This window comes from Bubalus kerabau, chromosome 7, assembly GCF_029407905.1.
Source record: "Bubalus kerabau isolate K-KA32 ecotype Philippines breed swamp buffalo chromosome 7, PCC_UOA_SB_1v2, whole genome shotgun sequence".
Lineage (NCBI taxonomy): Eukaryota > Metazoa > Chordata > Mammalia > Artiodactyla > Bovidae > Bubalus > Bubalus kerabau.
In genome coordinates, this window is record NC_073630.1 from 106486759 (window position 1) to 106506121 (window position 19363).

The following is a 19363-nucleotide window of genomic DNA, read 5'->3' on the forward strand; positions in this document are numbered from 1 at the left end:
CTCAATTTTGGCATGTCTTTCCATACTGGTAACTTTCATGCTTATAAGTTGACTATATGAATTGACAAAATATATCAGCTAGAGTTGACAGATGAACAAAAAGAACAAACAAATTTGCAAAATTAGTCTAACCATATCCACAGACTGCTTGGTTGTTCTTAGGCAATGGCAAGAGAAGTGATTTTTATTTTGTTCTGTTGTTCATCTACATGTTCTTTCTTTCTCGGTTGGTATATATTTATTTTCTAATAGTTTTAGAAATAAATATAACCTTGACTTGAGTTTTTTTAAAAAAAAGATGAAATACTGCTAAAGCAGTCACAGGACAGGTCTATTGTGCCTAGACTGCATACTGTCTCTTTTGAAGTAATTAGCCCCTAGCTGGAGAAGGCGATGGCACCCCACTCCAGTACTCTTGCCTGGAAAATCCTATGGACGGAGGAGCCTGGTAGGCTGCAGTCCATGGGGTCGCTAAGAGTCGGACACGACTGAGCGACTTCACTTTCACTTTTCACTTTCATGCATTGGAGAAGGAAATGGCACCCCACTCCAGTGTTCTTGCCTGGAGAATCCCAGGGACGGGGGAGCCTGATGGGCTGCCGTCTATGGGGTCGCACAGAGTCGGACACGACTGAAGCAACTTAGCAGCAGCAGCAGCAGCACTCCCTTGATGAAAGATAGTTTCAGGTTCTGCTGCTAGGCTCATATGTTTATATGTCATAAGAAAATAAGTTATCCACCAGAGCCTGAAGTGAAGTGAAGTGAAAGTCGTTCAGTTGTGTCTGACTCTTTGTGACCCCATGGACTACACAGTCCATGGAATTCTCCAGGCCAGAATACTGAAGTGGATAGCCTTTCCTTTCTCCAGGGGATCTTCCCAACTCAGGGATCGAACCCAGGTCTCCTGCATTGCGGGTAGATTCTTTACCAGGTGAGCCACAAGGGAAGCCCAAGAATACTGAAGTGGGTAACCTATCCCTTCTCCATCGGATCTTCCAAACCCAGGAATTGAACCAGGGTTTCCTGCATTGCAGGCAGATTCTTTGCCAACTGAGCTATCAGGGAAATCCCATATTTATACACATATCTATGGCTACATTTACAACTACATCTGTGTTACTTCTAAAATTTAGATACTTCATTCCAAAAGAGCACATTTGTTTGGTAGAAAACAAATTTGAGCAATATCTATTTACCTGCATGGTCATAATTCAACATTAAAGGGTGATAATTTGCTAACATACAGAAACAGCTAACAGCTAACAGGGTGCCTGCAACCAGTAGGATGACCATGGCTATCATGACCTCACAGATCAATTCTCCACATGGGGGAGCACACCATTACTGTGCTCTACTTGTTATAGTAACTTCTTAGTTACTACAATAGCATGGGTTTTTAGAAGAACTATTAAAATTCACTTTTACAACAATTTCATTGTCTGGATGTTTTTAATTTGGAATCCCAGATTATATTCTCTCTTTCTAATGGTTAGTTTCCCCAAAATTACTTTATAAAAATGATTAATATTAACTTTTCTCATCTTGTAAAAATCCTGCCCTCATTTTAATTCCTTGCTGCTAAAAGGGATGAGAAATGCTTGAAGCACTTGGCTTCCTTTTGGATAATTTCCCTGTAGCCACCTCTCAAACAGTCAGCCTAGGAGAGGATTAATGATTGATAAGGCAGTTGTGCAAGAGACTTTGTGCAACTCCTTCTGCTTATTTCAGCAACACTGGAAGTCTGTGTGTTACTTGCTCAGTTGTGTTTGACTCTTTTGTGCCCCCCATGGACTGAAGACTGCCAGGCTCCTCTGTCCATGGAATTCTCCAGGCAAGAATACTAGAGTGGGTTGCCATTCCCTTCTCCAGGGGATCTTCCCAACCCAGAGATTGAAATCAGGTCTTTTGCACTGCAGGCAGATTCTTTACCATGTGAGACACCAGGAAAGCCTATCATTGTTAACAATAGTCCTCATTACACTCAAGAAATCACACTCCAGTTAAGCACAGGAACCAATGAAAAAAACACATGTTCACATACCAGTAAGCCAGTAAGAAGGGGACCCCAGTATGCCCAGCTGCTGAAGCCACAGTGACAATATGGCCATGATTATTCTTCATCATCTCAGGAAGAAATGCCTTTGTAGTCTAGAAATGTTTTTATTAAGAGAAAAAAAATTATTTCTGATTTGCAAACCCAGTGGGAATATTCCAAAATGAAGGTGTATTTTAACATTGTTCATAACATTTCATCAATGAAAAAAACCTAGATTAATTTTCATAGGAGAAAAAAACAAATGTGGCAACATACTGCAGATAGGATGCCCAGATTAGAAAAGCTAAATGAAACAATGAACACTGAAAGCTTTGAGAATCCATCTCAATTAAATTGTTAATTTCTTATGTCTCCAGTTCCTCCACCTTCCATCACTGATGTCTTGTCTCATCTAATATATTGAACAAGTATAATATCTAGAGTTATTGAAAATTTTACATTTAAGGTGAAATTGTTAGAAAAGAGTTTGGTTATGTCATCAAAATACTGAAGTGACAAAAATCTTGCAACAGTCACTGAATGCTTTTATACAAAATAAATATTTATTGAGCACCTACTGTATTCTGGGGATTCAGAAAAAAATACATTTTCAGAAAGACACAATCTTTTAAGGCTTAAAAATATAAAAAATGGATGTCAATAACTTGGGGCCAATAAATTGAAACAATACTGCACTTTCACCAACCCCAATATCCCTTCTTCTAAACTGAAGTAAAGTTGATTTACAATATTGTATTAGCTTCCGGTGCACAGCAAAGTGATTCAGTTTTATATATATATACATATATATATATACTTTCATATTATTTTCCATTATGGGTTATTACGAGGTATTAAATATGATTCCCTGTGCTATACAGTAGATCCTTGTTGCTTATCTGTTTTATGCCTAGCAGTTTGTTAATCCCAGACTCCTAATTTGTCCCTTTCCCTTCCCTCCCACTTTGATAACTATACGTTTTTCTGTGTCTGTGAGTCTGTTTCTGTTTTGTATATAGATTAATTTGTATTATTTTTCATTTTCCATATGTAAAGGGTATCATATATTTGTCTCTCTTTATCTGATCTACTTCACTAAATATATTCTCTAGGTCCATCTATGTTGTTGCAAATGGAAATATTTTATTCCTTTTATGGCTGAGTAAATTTCCATTGTATACATATTTGCTATACCTTCTAAGTCTCAGTTGTGTGTTGCTGGGCACTTGGGTTGTTTCCATGTCTTGGGTATTGTAAATGATGCTTCTATGAACACTGGGGTATATATACCTTTTTGAATTACAGTTTTCATTTTTTCTGCACATATACCTGGGAGTGGGATGGCTGGGTCATATGGTAGCTCTCTTTTTTGTTTCTTAAGGCAGTTACATACTATTTTCTACAGTGACTATACCAATTTACATTCTGAGATTACTCATCCCAAACTCACATCCAAGAAATCTTTAAGGGGCTCTTTTATGTAATGGCTATTTGACCAACATTTAGACTCTCTCTCTCATTCTCTCTCTCTCTCTCTCACCATTTAAGATCTTGAATGGTGAAGTTCCTGATAAAGTTTGCAATTTTGGAACCAGGAAATAATATAAGGCCTGAGTCTCATGAAAATAAACAGGTAAACTGGGTTCACCTTTTATAGAATCACAGAAAATGACTCGGATAATCTCTAATCCCTCCCTCATCTCTAAACAGATCACACAGAAATGTAAAAATCTAGCTTAGAATTAAAACATATATAACACCTAAAGTTTATTCTTATTATTAATTCATATTATTCATATTTTTTGAGGGAAGGGAAGAATGATTGATAGGATTTGGTCACAGCATGTAAAATGATTTCTTTGGATGTGAGAGTTGGACTGTGAAGAAGGCTGAGCGCCGAAGAATTGATGCTTTTGAACTGTGGTGTTGGAGAAGACTCTTGAGAGTCCCTAACCAGTCCATTCTGAAGGAGATCAGCCCTGGGATTTCTTTGGAAGGAATGATGCTAAAGCTGAAACTCCAGTACTTTGGCCACCTCATGCGAAGCGCTGACTCACTGGAAAAGACTCTGATGCTGGGAGGGATTGGGGGCAGAAAGAGAAGGGGACGACAGAGGATGAGATGGCTGGATGGCGTCACTGACTCGATGGACGTGAGTCTGAGTGAACTTCGGGAGTTGGTGATGGACAGGGAGGCCTGGCGTGCTGTGATTCATGGGGTCACAGAGTCCGACACGACTGAGCAACTGAACTGAACTGAACTGAACTGAACATAATGTTATTCTCGGTATCTGGAGAAAATGTCAGTATTGATTTGATTCAACCTTATGTCTGCTGAAAGCTTCACTTTAAACTTAATCCTCGGGTTACACAAAAGGGATTGTTTTGGTAAAAGAAATCATACTTACCCAGAAATGTGCAAGGATATTAACTTCAAAAGTCTTTTCAATCTGAGGGTCTTGTGTAGCGAACAAGTCTGATGTGTAGACTACACCAGCGTTATTTACTAAAATACTAACATCTCCAACTTCTGCCTTCACCTTCAAACATAAAATTAAAATATTTACAACATTTAGAGGTCTGGGAATAGGTCTGCATGCAATGACTCTTAACAAAGTATAACTCTTTCTATTACACGTGAAAAAAAAGTCGTTTTGTAACCTATGCATCAAGTGGGGAAAAAGATATTTTTTTAAGTACTTAATTTCAAAATGGCCCTGCCTGTAAGTCTAATAGGCAGAAATTTTCTTTTGCAATTCAGTCTCTTGACTTTGGTCTCTATTGATTAGAACCCAAGAGGCATTTGGGTAACAAAAACCTAACCAGTGACAGATAAACAACAATTCACAGAAGGGTGAGCACTTCAATGAGAATCTAATGCCGCCGATCTGATAGGAGGCGGAGTTCAGGTGGTCATGTGAGCGATGGGGAGCAGCTGTAAATATAGATGAAGCTTCACTTGCTCAACCACTGCTCACCTCCTGTGCAGCCTGGTTCCTAACAGGTCATGGACCAGTACCCACCCCCCTCCCAGCAGCTGGGGGACTGAAGGAGGGGTGGAATGTAGCCCATTAAAGCCTTTCACTATGCTATGCATTTTACACGATTGCATTATTTATCCCATTGAAGTCTCACCATTCTATGAAGTAGTAACTGTTATATGCTCATTTTAAAGGTCAGAAATGTGAAACATAGAAGGGATATTTCTTGCCCAAGGTCACGTGGATATCTAAGGTCACATGGAGATGAGACTCTCCCAGATTATCTAACTTCAGAGTCCAAGATAAGCCACTTCAGACAGAAAGGAAGTCGGAAGGAAGGCTGGTCAGCACATCAGGAGGACATGAGTGTGTCACTGCTAAACACTCAGCAGTCAGAAATGAATTTCATCAGATTGTATGTAAATTACTGAGCGGTCAAGCTGAGTGGTCTGGCCCTTGACAAACACTATGTGTACCTGTATCCACGTCTCTAGCACAATATAAAAACTGTTGTTCAGAATAATGCCCCTAAGTTATTGAGAAAAACAGGACATTTTGTGTGGTTGAACTGATGAAGCTGCCATTATGCCTCCACAGTAACAGGACTCAAGACATAAATTCATGACTTCCCTTGTGGCTCGGACAGTAAAGAATCTGCCTAAAATGTAGGAGACACAGGTTTGATCCTTGGGTCAGAAAGATACCTTGGAAAAGGAAATGGCAACCCACTTCAGTATTCTCTCCTGGGAAATCCCACAGACAGAGGAGCCTGGCAGGCTATAGTCCATAGCGTCGCCAAGTCAGACATGACCAAGCACACACACACGTCAGGGACAAGATATAAATTACTGTTTTATATTGCCAATGACACTCTTGACCTTATCTTCATCCTTGAGCTCCTCATCATCACATAATATCCCACCCTAGGGCTTTCACATGTCTTAATAATAAACACAGGCTGAGAGTTTAATTGTTTGGGTTGCATAAAAACCAAAAGAGCTACATTAAAAAGCCTATGTCAAAATATCTGATAATCACATCTCCATTGTGTAAACTCTGCTTAAGTATATAGTTTATCTTGGAATAATTTTAGTAAAAACACAATAATTAAAACACATGGAATAGGTTCAAATAATAAAACTATCTTTTCCAGAAAGCCTTTGCCCAGATAAGTCTGGAAATCAGTGTATTCCATTTTAGGTAACTAGTAAATCCCCTTAACAATGGCCAATAACAAAATTACATAGATAGTACTGGCGATTCTACTAATTGCTGATTCTATTAGATTGGTGAGTCTATTAATACTAACAACTATTCTTACAAAGTGGCTACTAAGTGCCAAGTACTTTTCTAAGAAGTCTGCATCATTAATCCAATTAATTCTCATAACAACCCTATGAAGTAGATACTGCTGCGATCCCCATGTTGTAATTGAGAAAAGTTAGGCAGAGGAAAAAGAAAGAAAGACCTTATATATTTAAACTGTAGGTTTGTGGATTTTTAAAAAACCTTTTATATAATAAACTTCAGTATAATAAACACATCCATTTAAAGTGTATGATGAAGAAAAAAGGCACAGAGAGGTTAAGCAACTTGCTCAAAGTTGCACAGTTACTATTACCTGAAAGAGCATTCATCTGTATGAAGGAGAATCAGTTACCTTGAGTAAAACAGTCATTGTTAAATGCAGATAAAATATCTGCATTTTTAACAAATGTTTAACAGATATTTAACAAAATGCAGATATTTCTTACCTACAGGCCTTGCTCTCACTGTACCTCTTTCTGGGAAAGCCATTTCCCATCACTTGCCTGGGTAAATTCTACTTATTCTTTTGACTTAGCTCAGGCATCACTAATAATAAAGAGGCATCCGTTTGAAAGTAAAAATTAAAATCTAAAAATAGAAGTTGGGACTTCCCTGGCAGTCCAGTGGCAAAGACTCCTAGCTTTCAATGCAGGGAGCACGGGTTTGCTCCCTGGTCGGGGAACTAAGATCCCACATGCCACACAGTGTGCCCAATAAAAAAATGAAGAGAGAGTAAAAAGGTTCCCAAGTCTAACATTTCCTAAACAAAGAGATTCTGAAGTCTAGTAGAATTGGACTCTTCATACTGTACTGAATCAGAGTATCTAGAGGTGAGGTCCAGGAATGCATATTTTAAAGAATTTTCCCAGGTCCAAATGACCTTTCTACCATTACAGTAATTAGTTAACAAGGATGTGTATAAATGCATTCAGCATAAAACCCTAACATATGTAGCACATCTTGGTTGTATATAGAAGAGGAAAATAACTTTCTAGAAAAAGGTTTGTTGTTGTTGTTCAGTCACTAAGTCATGTCCGACTCTGCAACCCCCATGGACTGCAGCACGCCAGACTTCCCTGTCCTCCACTATCTCCTGGAGTTTGCTCAAACTCATGACCATGGAGTTGGTGATGTCATCCAAGCATCTTGTGCTCTGTTGGCCCCTTCATCTTCTGCCCTCAATCTTTTCCAGCATCAGGGTCTTTTCAAATGAGTCGGCTCTTTGCATCTAGTGGCCAAAGTATTGGAGCTTCAGCTTCAGAGTCAGTCCTTCCAGTGAATATTCAGGGTTGATTTCCTTTAGGATTGACTAGTTTGATCTCCTTGCAGCCCGAGGGACCCTCAAGAGTCTTCTCCAGCACCACAGCTAGAAAGCATCAATTCTTCGGCACTCAGCCTTCTTTATGGTCCAACTCTCACATCTGTATGTGACTACTGGAAAAATCATAGCTCTGACTATGTTGGCAAAGTGATGTTTCTGCTTTTTAATAAGCTGTCTAGGTTTGTCATAGCTTTTTGTAGATTTACATATGATCAAAGCCAGATGAACAGTTCGGTTTATCCTAATTTACTAACCCAGTTCTTTGAGCTTCAGAAGATCCCGTCAGTGATTTTGCAGGTCATCAAAGATTCACCTGCAGCACCATCAGATGGGCAGAGTGTAGGTGTGGAGGGTGCTAAACATGCAGATTCCCGGGTTCAGCCCTTGGCCAACTACAAGAGAACCTCTGGTGTACATATTTTAAAAAATACTTATCTATTTGGCTGCGTTGGGCCTTGGTTGTGGAATGCAGACTTTTCTCTTGTTGCCTGCTGGCTCCAGACTGCACGGCTCAGTAGTTGCAGCGCCCTGGATTAGGTGCCTCAAGACATGTGGGATCTTTGTTCTCCAACCAAGTATCTAACCCGTGTCCCCTGCACTGCAAGGCAGATTCTCAACCACTGGGCCACCAGGGAAGTCCCCGGGGTGCATATTTATTTTTACCAAGTTCCCCGGAAAACTCCAGAGCACACTACAGTCTGAGAGTCTCAGTTCCAGGTTTGGGGCCTGACACTGGCTCGCTGGACAGCCTTGGAGGAACCACAAAACTTCTGTTTACTTTGCTTACATCATAACTGCATCATCTCCCAAATCCTCCCCAGTTCTGGCATGATACGATTGGAACCAAATTTAAAAGAAGTTTACCTTCTTTGCAGAGCTGTAAATATCTTCTCGGTTACTACAGTCTACCACAAAGGTATGAGCCTTTGCACCCAGTCTCTTGCATTCGGTGGCTGTTTCCTCAAGTCCATGCTGCAAAAAGCAACGAAGGGTAAGAAGAACAAGATAAATGACATGAGCAGATTATACACACAGCTGAAAACAGCTGAGGGTATTCAGATTCTCTGGTCTAGGACTGGACAAGAATTTAACTGATGTATTTTTGACAGGGAGATAGGCACACTTCACTCTCTGTACTACAACTAGTTTCTCTTTATTTGGAACTGAATTGAAAGCAAGCTTTTAAAAGAAGACAAAAGTCTTAAAATACTGAGCGTGCATTCATGAATTTCACATACTCTTTTAAAAGTAATTTTTACTGGAGTATAGCTGCTTTACAGTGTTGTATCATACTCTGTGACTCTATGTATGTGTGTACGCCATGTGCATGCTAAGTCACTTCAGTCGTGTCCGACTCGTTGGGACCCCATGGACTGCAGCCTGCCAGGCTCTTCTGTTCATGGGATTCTCCAGGCAAGAATACTGGAGTGGGTTGCCATGCCCTCCTCCAGGGGATCCTCCTGACCCAGGGATTGAACCCTCATCTCCTATGTCTCCTGATTGGGAGGTGAGTTCTTCACCACTAGCACCAACTGGTAAGCCCTGTGTATTCTGTATCAGGCTTTAAAAAATGATATTGAGATTTCTTTCTATGTCACTAAAAACTATTCATGGATATCAACTTTCTGGCTGCAAAATACATAAATAATGAGTTAACTACAGTTCATCCATTCATTCAGTCATCCATTCCTCCAACATTTTAATTGTCACTGTGCTTAGCAGAACCTGCAGACACACATATGAGTGAGATAAAGTCCAGATTTCAGCGAGCTCAGTTCAGTTCAGTTCAGTCACTCAGTCGTGTCCAACTCTTTGCGACCCCATGAATCGCAGCACGCCAGGCCTCCCTGTCCATCACCAACTCCTGGAGTTCACCCAAACCCACGTCCATCGAGTCGATGATGCTATCCAACCATCTCATCCTCTGTCATCCCCTTCTCCTCCTGCCTTCAATCCTTCCCAGCATCAGGGTTTTTTTCCAATGAGTCAACTCTTCGCATGAAGTGGCCAAAGTATTGGAGTTTCAGCTTCAGGATCAGTCCTTCCAATGAACACTCAGGACTGATCTCCTTTAGGATGACTTGTTGGATCTCCTTGCAGTCCAAGGGACTCTCAAGAGTCTTCTCCAACACCACAGCTCAAAAGCATCAATTCTTTGGCACTCAGCTTTCTTCACAGTCCAACTCTCACATCCATACATGACCACTGGAAAAACCATAGCCTTGACTAGATGGACCTTTGTTGGCAAAGTAATGTCTCTGCTTTTGAATATGCTATTTAGGTTGGTCATAACTTTCCTTCTAAAGAGTAAACGTCTTTTAATTTCATGGCTGCAATCACCATCTGCAGTGATTCTGGAGCCCCCAAAAATAAAGTCTGCCACTGTTTCCACTGTTTCCCCATCTATTTCCCATGAAGTGATGGGACCAGATGCCACGATCTTAGTTTTCTCAATGTTGAGATTTAAGCCAACTTTTTCACTCTCCTCTTTCACTTTCATCAAGAGGTTTTTTAGTTCCTCTTCAAATAAGCAGGGTAACAATATACAGCCTTGACGTACTCCTTTTCCTATTTGGAACCAGTCTGTTGTTCCATGTCCAGTTCTAACTGTTGCTTCCTGACCTGCATATAGGTTTCTCAAGAGGCAGGTCAGGTGGTCTGATATTCCCATCTCTTGAAGAATTTTCAGTGTAGTAAACAACATAAAATAAGTATAACATTTAGGTAGTGTTAAGCTCTTAGTCATATCTGACTCTTTGTGACCCCATGGTCTGTAGCCCACCAGGCTTCTTTGTCCATGGGATTCTCCAGGCAAGAATAATGGAGTGGGTTGTCATTCCCTTCTCTAGGGGATCTTCCCGACCCAGGGATTGAACTTGGGTCTCCTGCATTGCAAGTGGATTCTTTACCATCTGAGCCCCCAGGAAAGCCCTAACATTTAGGTAGGACCATATGAAATTGCTACTGCTTTGGAATAAAGGACTGAATATTGGCAGTTTCATATGGTTCAAACTAAACTAATTTATTGTGTTAAGTATAATAATATAAAGAGAGTTATGGGAATAAGGAGGAGGAGTGTGCAATGTAATTCTAGAAGAGGCCCCTGAGCTGGTGAGGAGAGCAGGCAAGTAGAAAGAGGGGAAAGGGCACGCCGGCAGTGTAAGCAAAGGGATGGCAGGAGAAAGGTCCTACAAGATAAGCACTAGCAGATTGTCGTTGTTGGGTCATAATGTTCAAGGCCAGCAGGAGTCCAGATGAAAGGGCAATAGATACCGTATTACATTTTATCCAAAAAGTTAGTGTAGAACCACTGATTAAATTACAGAATCGAATTTGTGTATTCTGTTGATTACTTTTTCTAATGTATGGAGGACAGGGACCTCACTGGTGGTCCAGTGGTTAAGAATCAGCCTTGCAATGCAGGGGACAAGGGTTCAATTCCTGGTTGGGGAACGAAGATCCCACATGCGGAGAAGCAACTAAGCACGCCTGTCGCAACTACTGAACCCGTGTCCGTAAGCCACAACAAAAGACCCCCACGATGCAACAAAGACCCCCCCGTGCTGCTATGAAGACATGACACAGCCAAGTAAACTTGTTAAAAAAATGTACAGAGGACAGACTTTAGGGGTCAATACTGAAGGAAGAGAGAAAAGTTAGTAGGCAGTTTCAGAACAGATGATACAAGTTTGAATTGTGGTTCCAGTTGAAAGGGTGTAGAGAAGAAAATAATCTTTAAAATGTATCTCCAGGAGGCAAAAGCATCAGGATTTGGTGACTGGATGAAAAAGGTGGGAGGGAACCAAGGCTGATGCACTTAATTTTCAGTTTTGGTCCTTGGCTACATGTCAGCTGGCAATCACAAGAAGAGAGCAGATTTGAGACAAGCAATGATGATCTCAATTGGGGGCATTACTTTTGAACCACCTTAAATTCAGGATCAGATGGTTGGGTTCTGTTTTTTGCCTCACCAAAAGAAGCAACTAAGTGAGCTAGGATCCAGGTTCCCTGACCAGAGATGGAACCTGTGACCCCACACTAGAAAGGCAGGGTCTTAACCACTGGACCAGCAAGTGGACAGCAAGCCACTGTTTGTTGGCTTGCTCTTGATCCACTGTTTAACTTTTCTATGAAGATTGTCTCAAAAGACACCCTGGGGAGAGGTTCAGTCTGTGACCTGTATGCCCAGACTATTTTCAGCTAGTATACGAGTGAATAGGCTTACTATACTGACCTGCAGTAAATGTAGTAACAGAATTTACCACATTTTTCCATGGGGCAAATGGGTAAACAGAACACCTGTGTGCAAATTTGCTGGGAAACAGCAATTGCTCTTGCAGAAAAACCAAATTTGGACAGCTAAGGAAAGAAGCAGTTTGTGCGGTGAACTTATTGGGGCAGTTAAAGGAAACAGGGTGTTTTCCCTTTGCCGAAATCTCCTACACAAATTGTATTCAATAGTTTATTGTGCTGAGAAGCGCTTACTCCCAAAGAGACATCAAGATAGCTCAGGAGGAATTCCCTGGCAGCCCAGCAGTCAAAATTTGGCGCTTTCACCGCCAGGGTCCAGGTTCGATTCCTGATCTGGGAACTAAGATCCTATGAACCAAACAGCATAGCCAAAAGAAAAAATTACAAGCAAAAACAAAGAAATATCTCAGATAACCCTTATTTTGGGCTTCCCAAATGGCTCAGTGGTAAAGAATCCTTCTGCCAATGCAGGAGATGTGAGTTTAATCCCTGGGTAGGGAAGATCTCCTGGGGAAGGAAATGGTAACCCACTCCAGTATTCTTGCTGGACAGGACTTAGCAACTAAACAACAACCCTTAGGTTACTTTCCTGTATCTAGCAGTCAGCTTTTAACACTTTCTTGAAAAGTATATTTTATTAATGTGAAATATACATATGATGGAATACTATTTACCCTGCAAAAGGAATAAAATTTTGACACATGCTACAAAATGGCTGAATCTTGAGGATATTAAGCTAAGGGAAATAAGCCAGATACAAATGGTCAAACATTATATAATTCCAGTTATCAGGCTGCAGTCCAGAGGGTTGCTAAGAGTCGGGCACGACTGAGCGACTTCCCTTTCACTTTTCACTTTCATGCATTGGAGATGGAAATGGCAACCCACTCCAGTGTTCTTGCCTGGAGAATCCCAGGGACGGGGGAGCCTGGTGGGCTGCCGTCTATGAGGTCACACAGAGTCAGACACTGAAGTGACTTAGCAGCAGCAAGCTACCTAGAGGAGTCAAATTCACAGAGATAGAAAGTAGAATGGTGGCTACCATGGGCTAGGGGAGAGAGAAGTGGGAAGAATGTGTTTAATGGTAGAGTTACCATTTGGGATGATGCAAAAGTTCTAGAGATGGGCAATAGAGATCATTGCTTGACATTTATGAATGTATTAATACTTAATGCCACTGTACTTAAAAATTGCTAAAATGAAAAAATTTATGTTATATATATATTACCACAATTAAAAAAAAGGATAAAAAGCATGTTGACTGATTTGGGGGGTGGGCAGGGGCGGTGGGTCTTACCTTTATAAGATTCAAGCCTTATTTGGAGCAAATTTTATAATAAAATCCATTTACCATTTATTTTATTTTCAGAGATTTGCTCATTACTGGTTGGCTTTCTCTGTCAGTGGACAGTGTGTAGAGGCAAAGAGGTCCTTCCTTTACATCTGCAGCCTCACTTTTCCTAAATTTCCTTGGTCTTCCTCTCTTAGGGCCTAGGTCTCCTTTCCACCCCTTCTGAAGTATGCAACAACTTTAAGTTCTGAATTCCTCCAGAAGAAAATTTTAGACAGTGTCCAAGTTTATTGCATGCTCAGTCGCTGAGTCATGTCTAACTGTGTGTGACCCCCTGGACGGTAGCCTCCCGGGCTCCTCTGTCCATGGGATTTCCCAGCAAGAATACTGGAGTGGGTTGCCATTTGCTACTCCAGGGAATCTTCCTGACCCAGGGATCAAACTCAAATCTCCTATGTCTCCTGCACTGGCAGGTGGATTCTCTACCACTGAGCCACGTGGGAAGCCCTAATAGTAAATCATTAATGTCAGCTGAATATTTAACTGAATAACTGACATAAACTTCTTTTGATAGTTGGGACTGATTTTTGCATCACATTCTTGTGGTATTATATGCAGGAAGACATGAACAATAGTTTGCAGTGTAGCATTATTTGCATAGTAATAAGAAAAAAATGAAAACAACTCCAAATATTCATCACTGTGTGACTAGAGAAATAAATTTTAGAAGATTCATACCAAGTCATATTGTACAGCATATAGAATAATCTAGAGCTAGAAATAAAAACTTAAAGACCAAAAAAAGAAAAAAATAGAAAGAAAAAATATTGGGACTCTGCTGGCAGCCCAGTGGTTAAGAGTCAGTGCTTCTACTGCAGGAGGGTCAGGTTCAATCCCTGATCAGGAAACTAAGATTCCGCATTGGAAAAAAAAAAAAAAGAAATAAAAAATAAGCAGAAAGAGATGGAAATGGCAACCCACTCCAGTGTTCTTGCCTGGAGAGTCCCAGGGATGGGGAAGCCTGGTGGGCTGCCATCTATGGGGTTGCACAGAGTCGGACACGACTGAAGCGACTTAGCAGCAGCAGCAGCAGGTGAAAAGCATTTGATATGGCCCCTCCTTACCCTTTCAATTGGGTCCTAAAACAATCTTAAACTCTCTTTGACATTCTTTCTCATTCTCCACAGATCTACCAGTCCAGAGTTTTACCTCTCCAGGTTCTGCTGCCTGGCCTGCTTGAAATTTCCACCTATTCTCCTTCCCCAGTCAGGTTTAGTGTTCTCAGACTTTCATAATTTTAAAATCTGTAAGCTCCATGAAAAGTAGATGGGTGAATATACTGAACTAGGACTGCCAAAATTTTATTTAGCCAATTAAGGATGTTAAAAACTAACACAGCAGCTATTTATATTTACGATCACTATAATTTCATTAAATAAATAGATATATATAGATAGAAGGGGATGACAGAGGATGAGATGGTTGGATGGCATCATCAACTCAATGGATATGAGTTTGAGCAAGCCCCTGGAGATAGTGAAGGAATAGGGAAGCCTAGCGTGCTGCAGTCCATGGGATTGCAAAGAGTTGGATATGACTGAGCGACTGAACAATAGATTCATATCTATATGTTGCAGGAAGGGGGACCCCTTCCAGGGCCTTGTCTAACAGTTGGAAATGAATTGTCTGAGGAGACACATGTGCTGACAAAGCAAGAGATTTTATTGGGAAAGGGCACCTGGGTGGAGAGCAGTAGGGTAAGGGAACCCAGGAGAGCTGCTCTGCCGTGTGGCTCGCAGTCTCGGGTTTTATGGTGATGAGATTAGTTTCCGGGTGGTCTTTGGCCAATCATTCTAATTCAGAGTCTTTCCTGGTGGCGCACGCATTGCTCAGCCACGGTGGATGCTAGCGAGAGGGATTCTGGGAAGTGGACAGACACGCGGTGTCTCCTTTTAACCTTCCCTGAACTCTTCCGGTTGGTGGTGGCTTATTAGTTCCCTATTCCTTATCAGGATCTCCTGTCATAAAACAACTCATGCAAATGGTTACTATGGTGCCTGGCCAGGGTGGGCGGTTTCAATCAGTGTGCTTCCCCTAACAACTGTACATAATCCACCAAAGAGTAGAAAGAACATAATCTCAAAGTAAAAGATAAATTATTTAAATTAAATGAATTTAACATAATACATGCTCCCTATATCATCCTTAATTTTCTGACCACTTCTGCTACTACCAGCCGGGTCTGACAAGCCGACATTATCTCTTACCTGAAGTGAAGTGAAAGTTGCTCAGTCGTGTCCGACTCTTGTCAATTCCATGGACTATGGGGTCCATGGAATTCTCCAGGCCAGAATATTGGAATGGGTAGTGGTTCCCTTCTCCAGGGGATCTTCCCAACCCAGGGGATTGAACCCAGGTCTCCTACATTGCAGGTGGATTCTTTACCAGCTGAGCCACTAGGGAAGCCCATCTCTTACTTGGATAGTCTCCTATCTGCTTTCCCTGCAACCCAGCAGCCAGAGGAACCTCTTCATAGAAACTGGGTTCCAAACGCTCCACTGGCTTCCCTAGTAAAAGCTGAAGCACAAATGGCCTAGAGGAACCTTCATGATTGAAGCTGCTGTTCCTTCAGTTTCTAGACCAGAGCCATCCCACAGAAATATAATGTGAGCCACATATATTTAATTTTAACTGTTCTAGTAACACATTAAAAATTTTTTTTAATTTAGTTCATTTTATATAACTTTGCAACCCCATGAACTGTAGGCTACCAGGCTCCTCCATCCATGGGATTTTTTAGGCAAGAGTACCGGAGTGGGTTGCCATTTCCTTCTCCAGGGGATCTTCCCGACTCAGGGATTAAACCCTAGTCTCCTGTATTACAGGCAGATTCTTTACCGTCCGAGACACCAGGGAAGCCATGCGTACCTAAAGCACATCCTAATTCTGCCAGGTCACATTTCAAACACTCAACAGCCACAAGTGGCTGGTGGCTAATATTTACTATTGCACCCAAACAGTAGCACAGAGCTTTCTTTCACTTCTCTCCCTTCTGTGCCAGGCTTTGCCTTTGTGGATCCCTCTCTGCAGAGATAACCCAGGGACTCACTGTATCCTCAGCCTCTTCTGACTTTGACTCAACTGCCTCCATCTTGGTGAGGCCTTCTGTATAAGATCAACACTCCCACCTCTGCCATCCCCACAGTACAGGCAGAGTCCCTATCCCCTTTCATGTTTTATTTTTCAATTGTACTTAACAACATTCAACAATTACATATTTTAGTATATAGTGTTTATTGTCCCTAGCTCATAACGTTTTCCTCACTGCTGTATCCTCAGTTCTGCATTAGAACAGTGTCTGGCAGATAGTAGGTACTCAATAAATATTTGTTGAGTAATGGAGAAGGAAATGGCAACCCACTCCAGTATTGTTGCCTGTAGAATCCCACTGACAGAGGAGCCTGGCAGGCTACAGTCTGTAGGGTCAAAAGAGTCAGACACGACTTAGCGACTAAACCACCACCACCAAATATACTTCACTCCAGATCAGAAAAAAGTTTGTACAAACTAGCACCGGGCTCTGGGAGTCACGAATCCAGACGCATAAGCAAACTCATACATCTTTGAACTTTAGCTTAAACTTCATTATGTGGCGGAATAACGAACATTTAGTGTGTTAATCACGCGGCAGACACTGCACTACATGTGTGTGTTATTTATTTCCCATCCCTCTAAGGAAAGTATGCTTATTTTATTGCTTTTGCAGTAAAGGAACCTAAGGCTCTAGGAAGCTACCCATGATGCTGAGTAAGTTAGCCATGAAGTGTGGAGTTCATCTGACCACACCACTCTGCCTGCCGCTTACTGCTGTGACCATGTCCAGAGGAGATTGGGCCTAGTTTCTACCTTTCACTCACATGTAATTATTTATGTTTATTTCCCTATGAGATTGAGAGCAGGGGACTCTATCTCTTGCTTGCCACTGTGTTCTTAACATCTGGGCAACAGACAGTGAATGGTATTTGTTGATGGCATCTCACTCACTCACTGGGTAGCTCTTGTGCATGTGTATTAAGTTGCTTCAGTTTTGTCAGACCCTTCTTGACCCTATAAACTGTAGCCTGCCAGGCTCCTCTGTCCATGGAATTCTCTAGGCAAGAATATTGGGGTGGATTGCCATGCCTTCCTCCAAGGGATATTCCCCACTCAGGTATTGAACCCACGTCTCCTGCGGCTACTGCATTTCAGGTGGATTCTTTTCCTCTGAGTCACCAGGGAAGCCAGGTTAGCTCTCGGCCCCCTGAATTCATTTATAGCATTGGATATTGTGTAAGGGATGGTGTTTCTTGGCATCGTGTGGCTCTCCCAAACCCTTTTGTCCATCCAACACTGGTCAAATAATAAAAGGTAAGAGTCTAAGTCCATCTCCCTTCCTTCGGGTACACCTTTTCTGGGAATTACATTGAAAGTTGGTTTTTTTTTTTTTCATTGTTTTTAACTAAAAGGTGATTTAAAAATTTCTCTTGGAAATTACTATGACAGAGTAATGTTGCTTTCTGTTGGGTATCTTTTAAACGTACTTAGTAACCATAAGAGTTTTCTCTTAATAGGTGCAAACCTCTTTTTTAATACACTAGCTAAAACTATGACTTTTCCTACAGGATAAGATAGAGGGATCAGGGACTTCCCTGGTGGTCCAATAATTAAGACCCCACCCTCCCGATGTAGAGGGCACAGGTTTGATCCCTATTTGGGGCACAAGTTTGATCCCTGGTTGGGGAAGATCCCACATGCTGCCCAGCAGTCAAAAAATAAAAGCCAGAGGGATTAGTGAAATCAGGTTTAAAGAGTTGGACATGTCTGAGCAGCTGAACTGAACTGAAGATAAATTTACAATGTCAAATTAGTGATAAGCAGTACCTGGAAATCGTACATCCTCTAGGTTCGTTTATCATGTGAACATCAACACATTAATTATGTTTCCCCCTTCTATTTCCTACCTACTTAACAGAAATGCTGTAAGGGGCTGTTGCCAGCAAAATACATCACAGATGAAAGGAACTAGAAAGTAAAACACAGGAAGCACTATTACCTTATTTATATCCCACAGGACCAGCTTGCACTTAAGTTTGGCAAATTCGTAGGCAGTCTGCCTGCCAATACCGTGTCCAGCTCCGGTAATCAGGACAATCTCTCCGGTGACTGATTTTCTCTTCTTAGGAATAAAATGCTTCAGGAGAGACTCTACGATGCAGACGAGCAGAAAAGGCAGAAGCAGGAAGCTGGCCAGAAAGAATTGCATCCTTTTTTGTTGCTGCGAGCTTTGGGTATATTTCGTTTTACCAGTCACTCTAAATTGCTTCTGGGAGATTGTTCCGTTAAAGACTGGCGAGTACAAAAGCGAGAACAAGGAAGGGCTCCTTTATCGCAGAGAAGCAAACAACTCCGAAACCGCTCCTTCCGCTGGGTTGGGCTTGGCTAGGTCTTTGGCAATTGGCTCAGGCTGCAGTGCGGAGAGACTGCTCGCCAGCTCAGAAATCTGGGAGGGACAAAACCCAGCCAAGAGCGAAGCTTCCTAGTTGTGGGTGCGCCTTCAGGCTTATCTTTTCCTCACTTTCTCTTGGTCTCACGGGCTGACCTTGGAGGGTTAGTTGCCACTTGTTTTGGTAAATGTGATCAATTCCTTTTAAAGTTACAAGGCTAACTGCCAGTGTCCTCAGTCCAGAGGCTTTCTTGAAACTTGACGGTTCCCCCACTCTGGTTAGGACTTCCCTGGTGGCTCAGACGGTAAAGCATCTGTCTACGATGCGGGAGACCTGGGTTCGATCCCTGGGTTGGGAAGATCCCTTGGAGAAAGAGATGGCGATCTATTGCCTGGAAAATCTCATGGACAGAGGAGTTTGGTAGGCTACAGTCCATGGGGTCGCAAACAGTCGGACACGACTGAGCGACTTTACGACTTCACGTTCACGTTCCACCCTGGTTAAGGGATGCGGATGTGGTTTCTTGTTTAAAACGAATCGGGGGAGAAGGCTAATTGTTCTTGCTGGCTGAGAAAAGGACGCTATACTAGATTTCAGTTTGAGCTCTGCACAGGTTTCTGGAGGACGAGGAAGTTTTGTCCTTTCAAGGGCAGCAATAATCAAGCCCTAGGAACATTCTGATCATATCCGGGGA

General features: G+C 41.8%; 1 protein-coding gene across 3 annotated transcripts in view; it reads right to left on the reverse strand.

Moving 5' to 3' along the window:
- Positions 1-18971, reverse strand: part of HSD17B11 (hydroxysteroid 17-beta dehydrogenase 11) — a 41913-nt gene extending 22942 nt beyond the window's left edge. Inside the window, exons 1-4 of one of the 3 annotated variants that reach the window (XM_055589064.1) lie at positions 18279-18957; positions 8509-8616; positions 4443-4574; positions 2042-2148 (exon numbers count right to left, since the gene is read on the reverse strand). In XM_055589064.1, the coding sequence (XP_055445039.1) occupies positions 2042-2148; positions 4443-4574; positions 8509-8616; positions 18279-18488 (557 nt within the window). In that variant the 5' untranslated portion in view covers positions 18489-18957. Of the gene's footprint in view, positions 1-2041; positions 2149-4442; positions 4575-8508; positions 8617-18278 lie in introns of all 3 variants that reach the window. The other 2 variants (XM_055589066.1, XM_055589065.1) reach the window with 2 other exon arrangements.
- Positions 18972-19363: the final 392 nt, after the last annotated feature.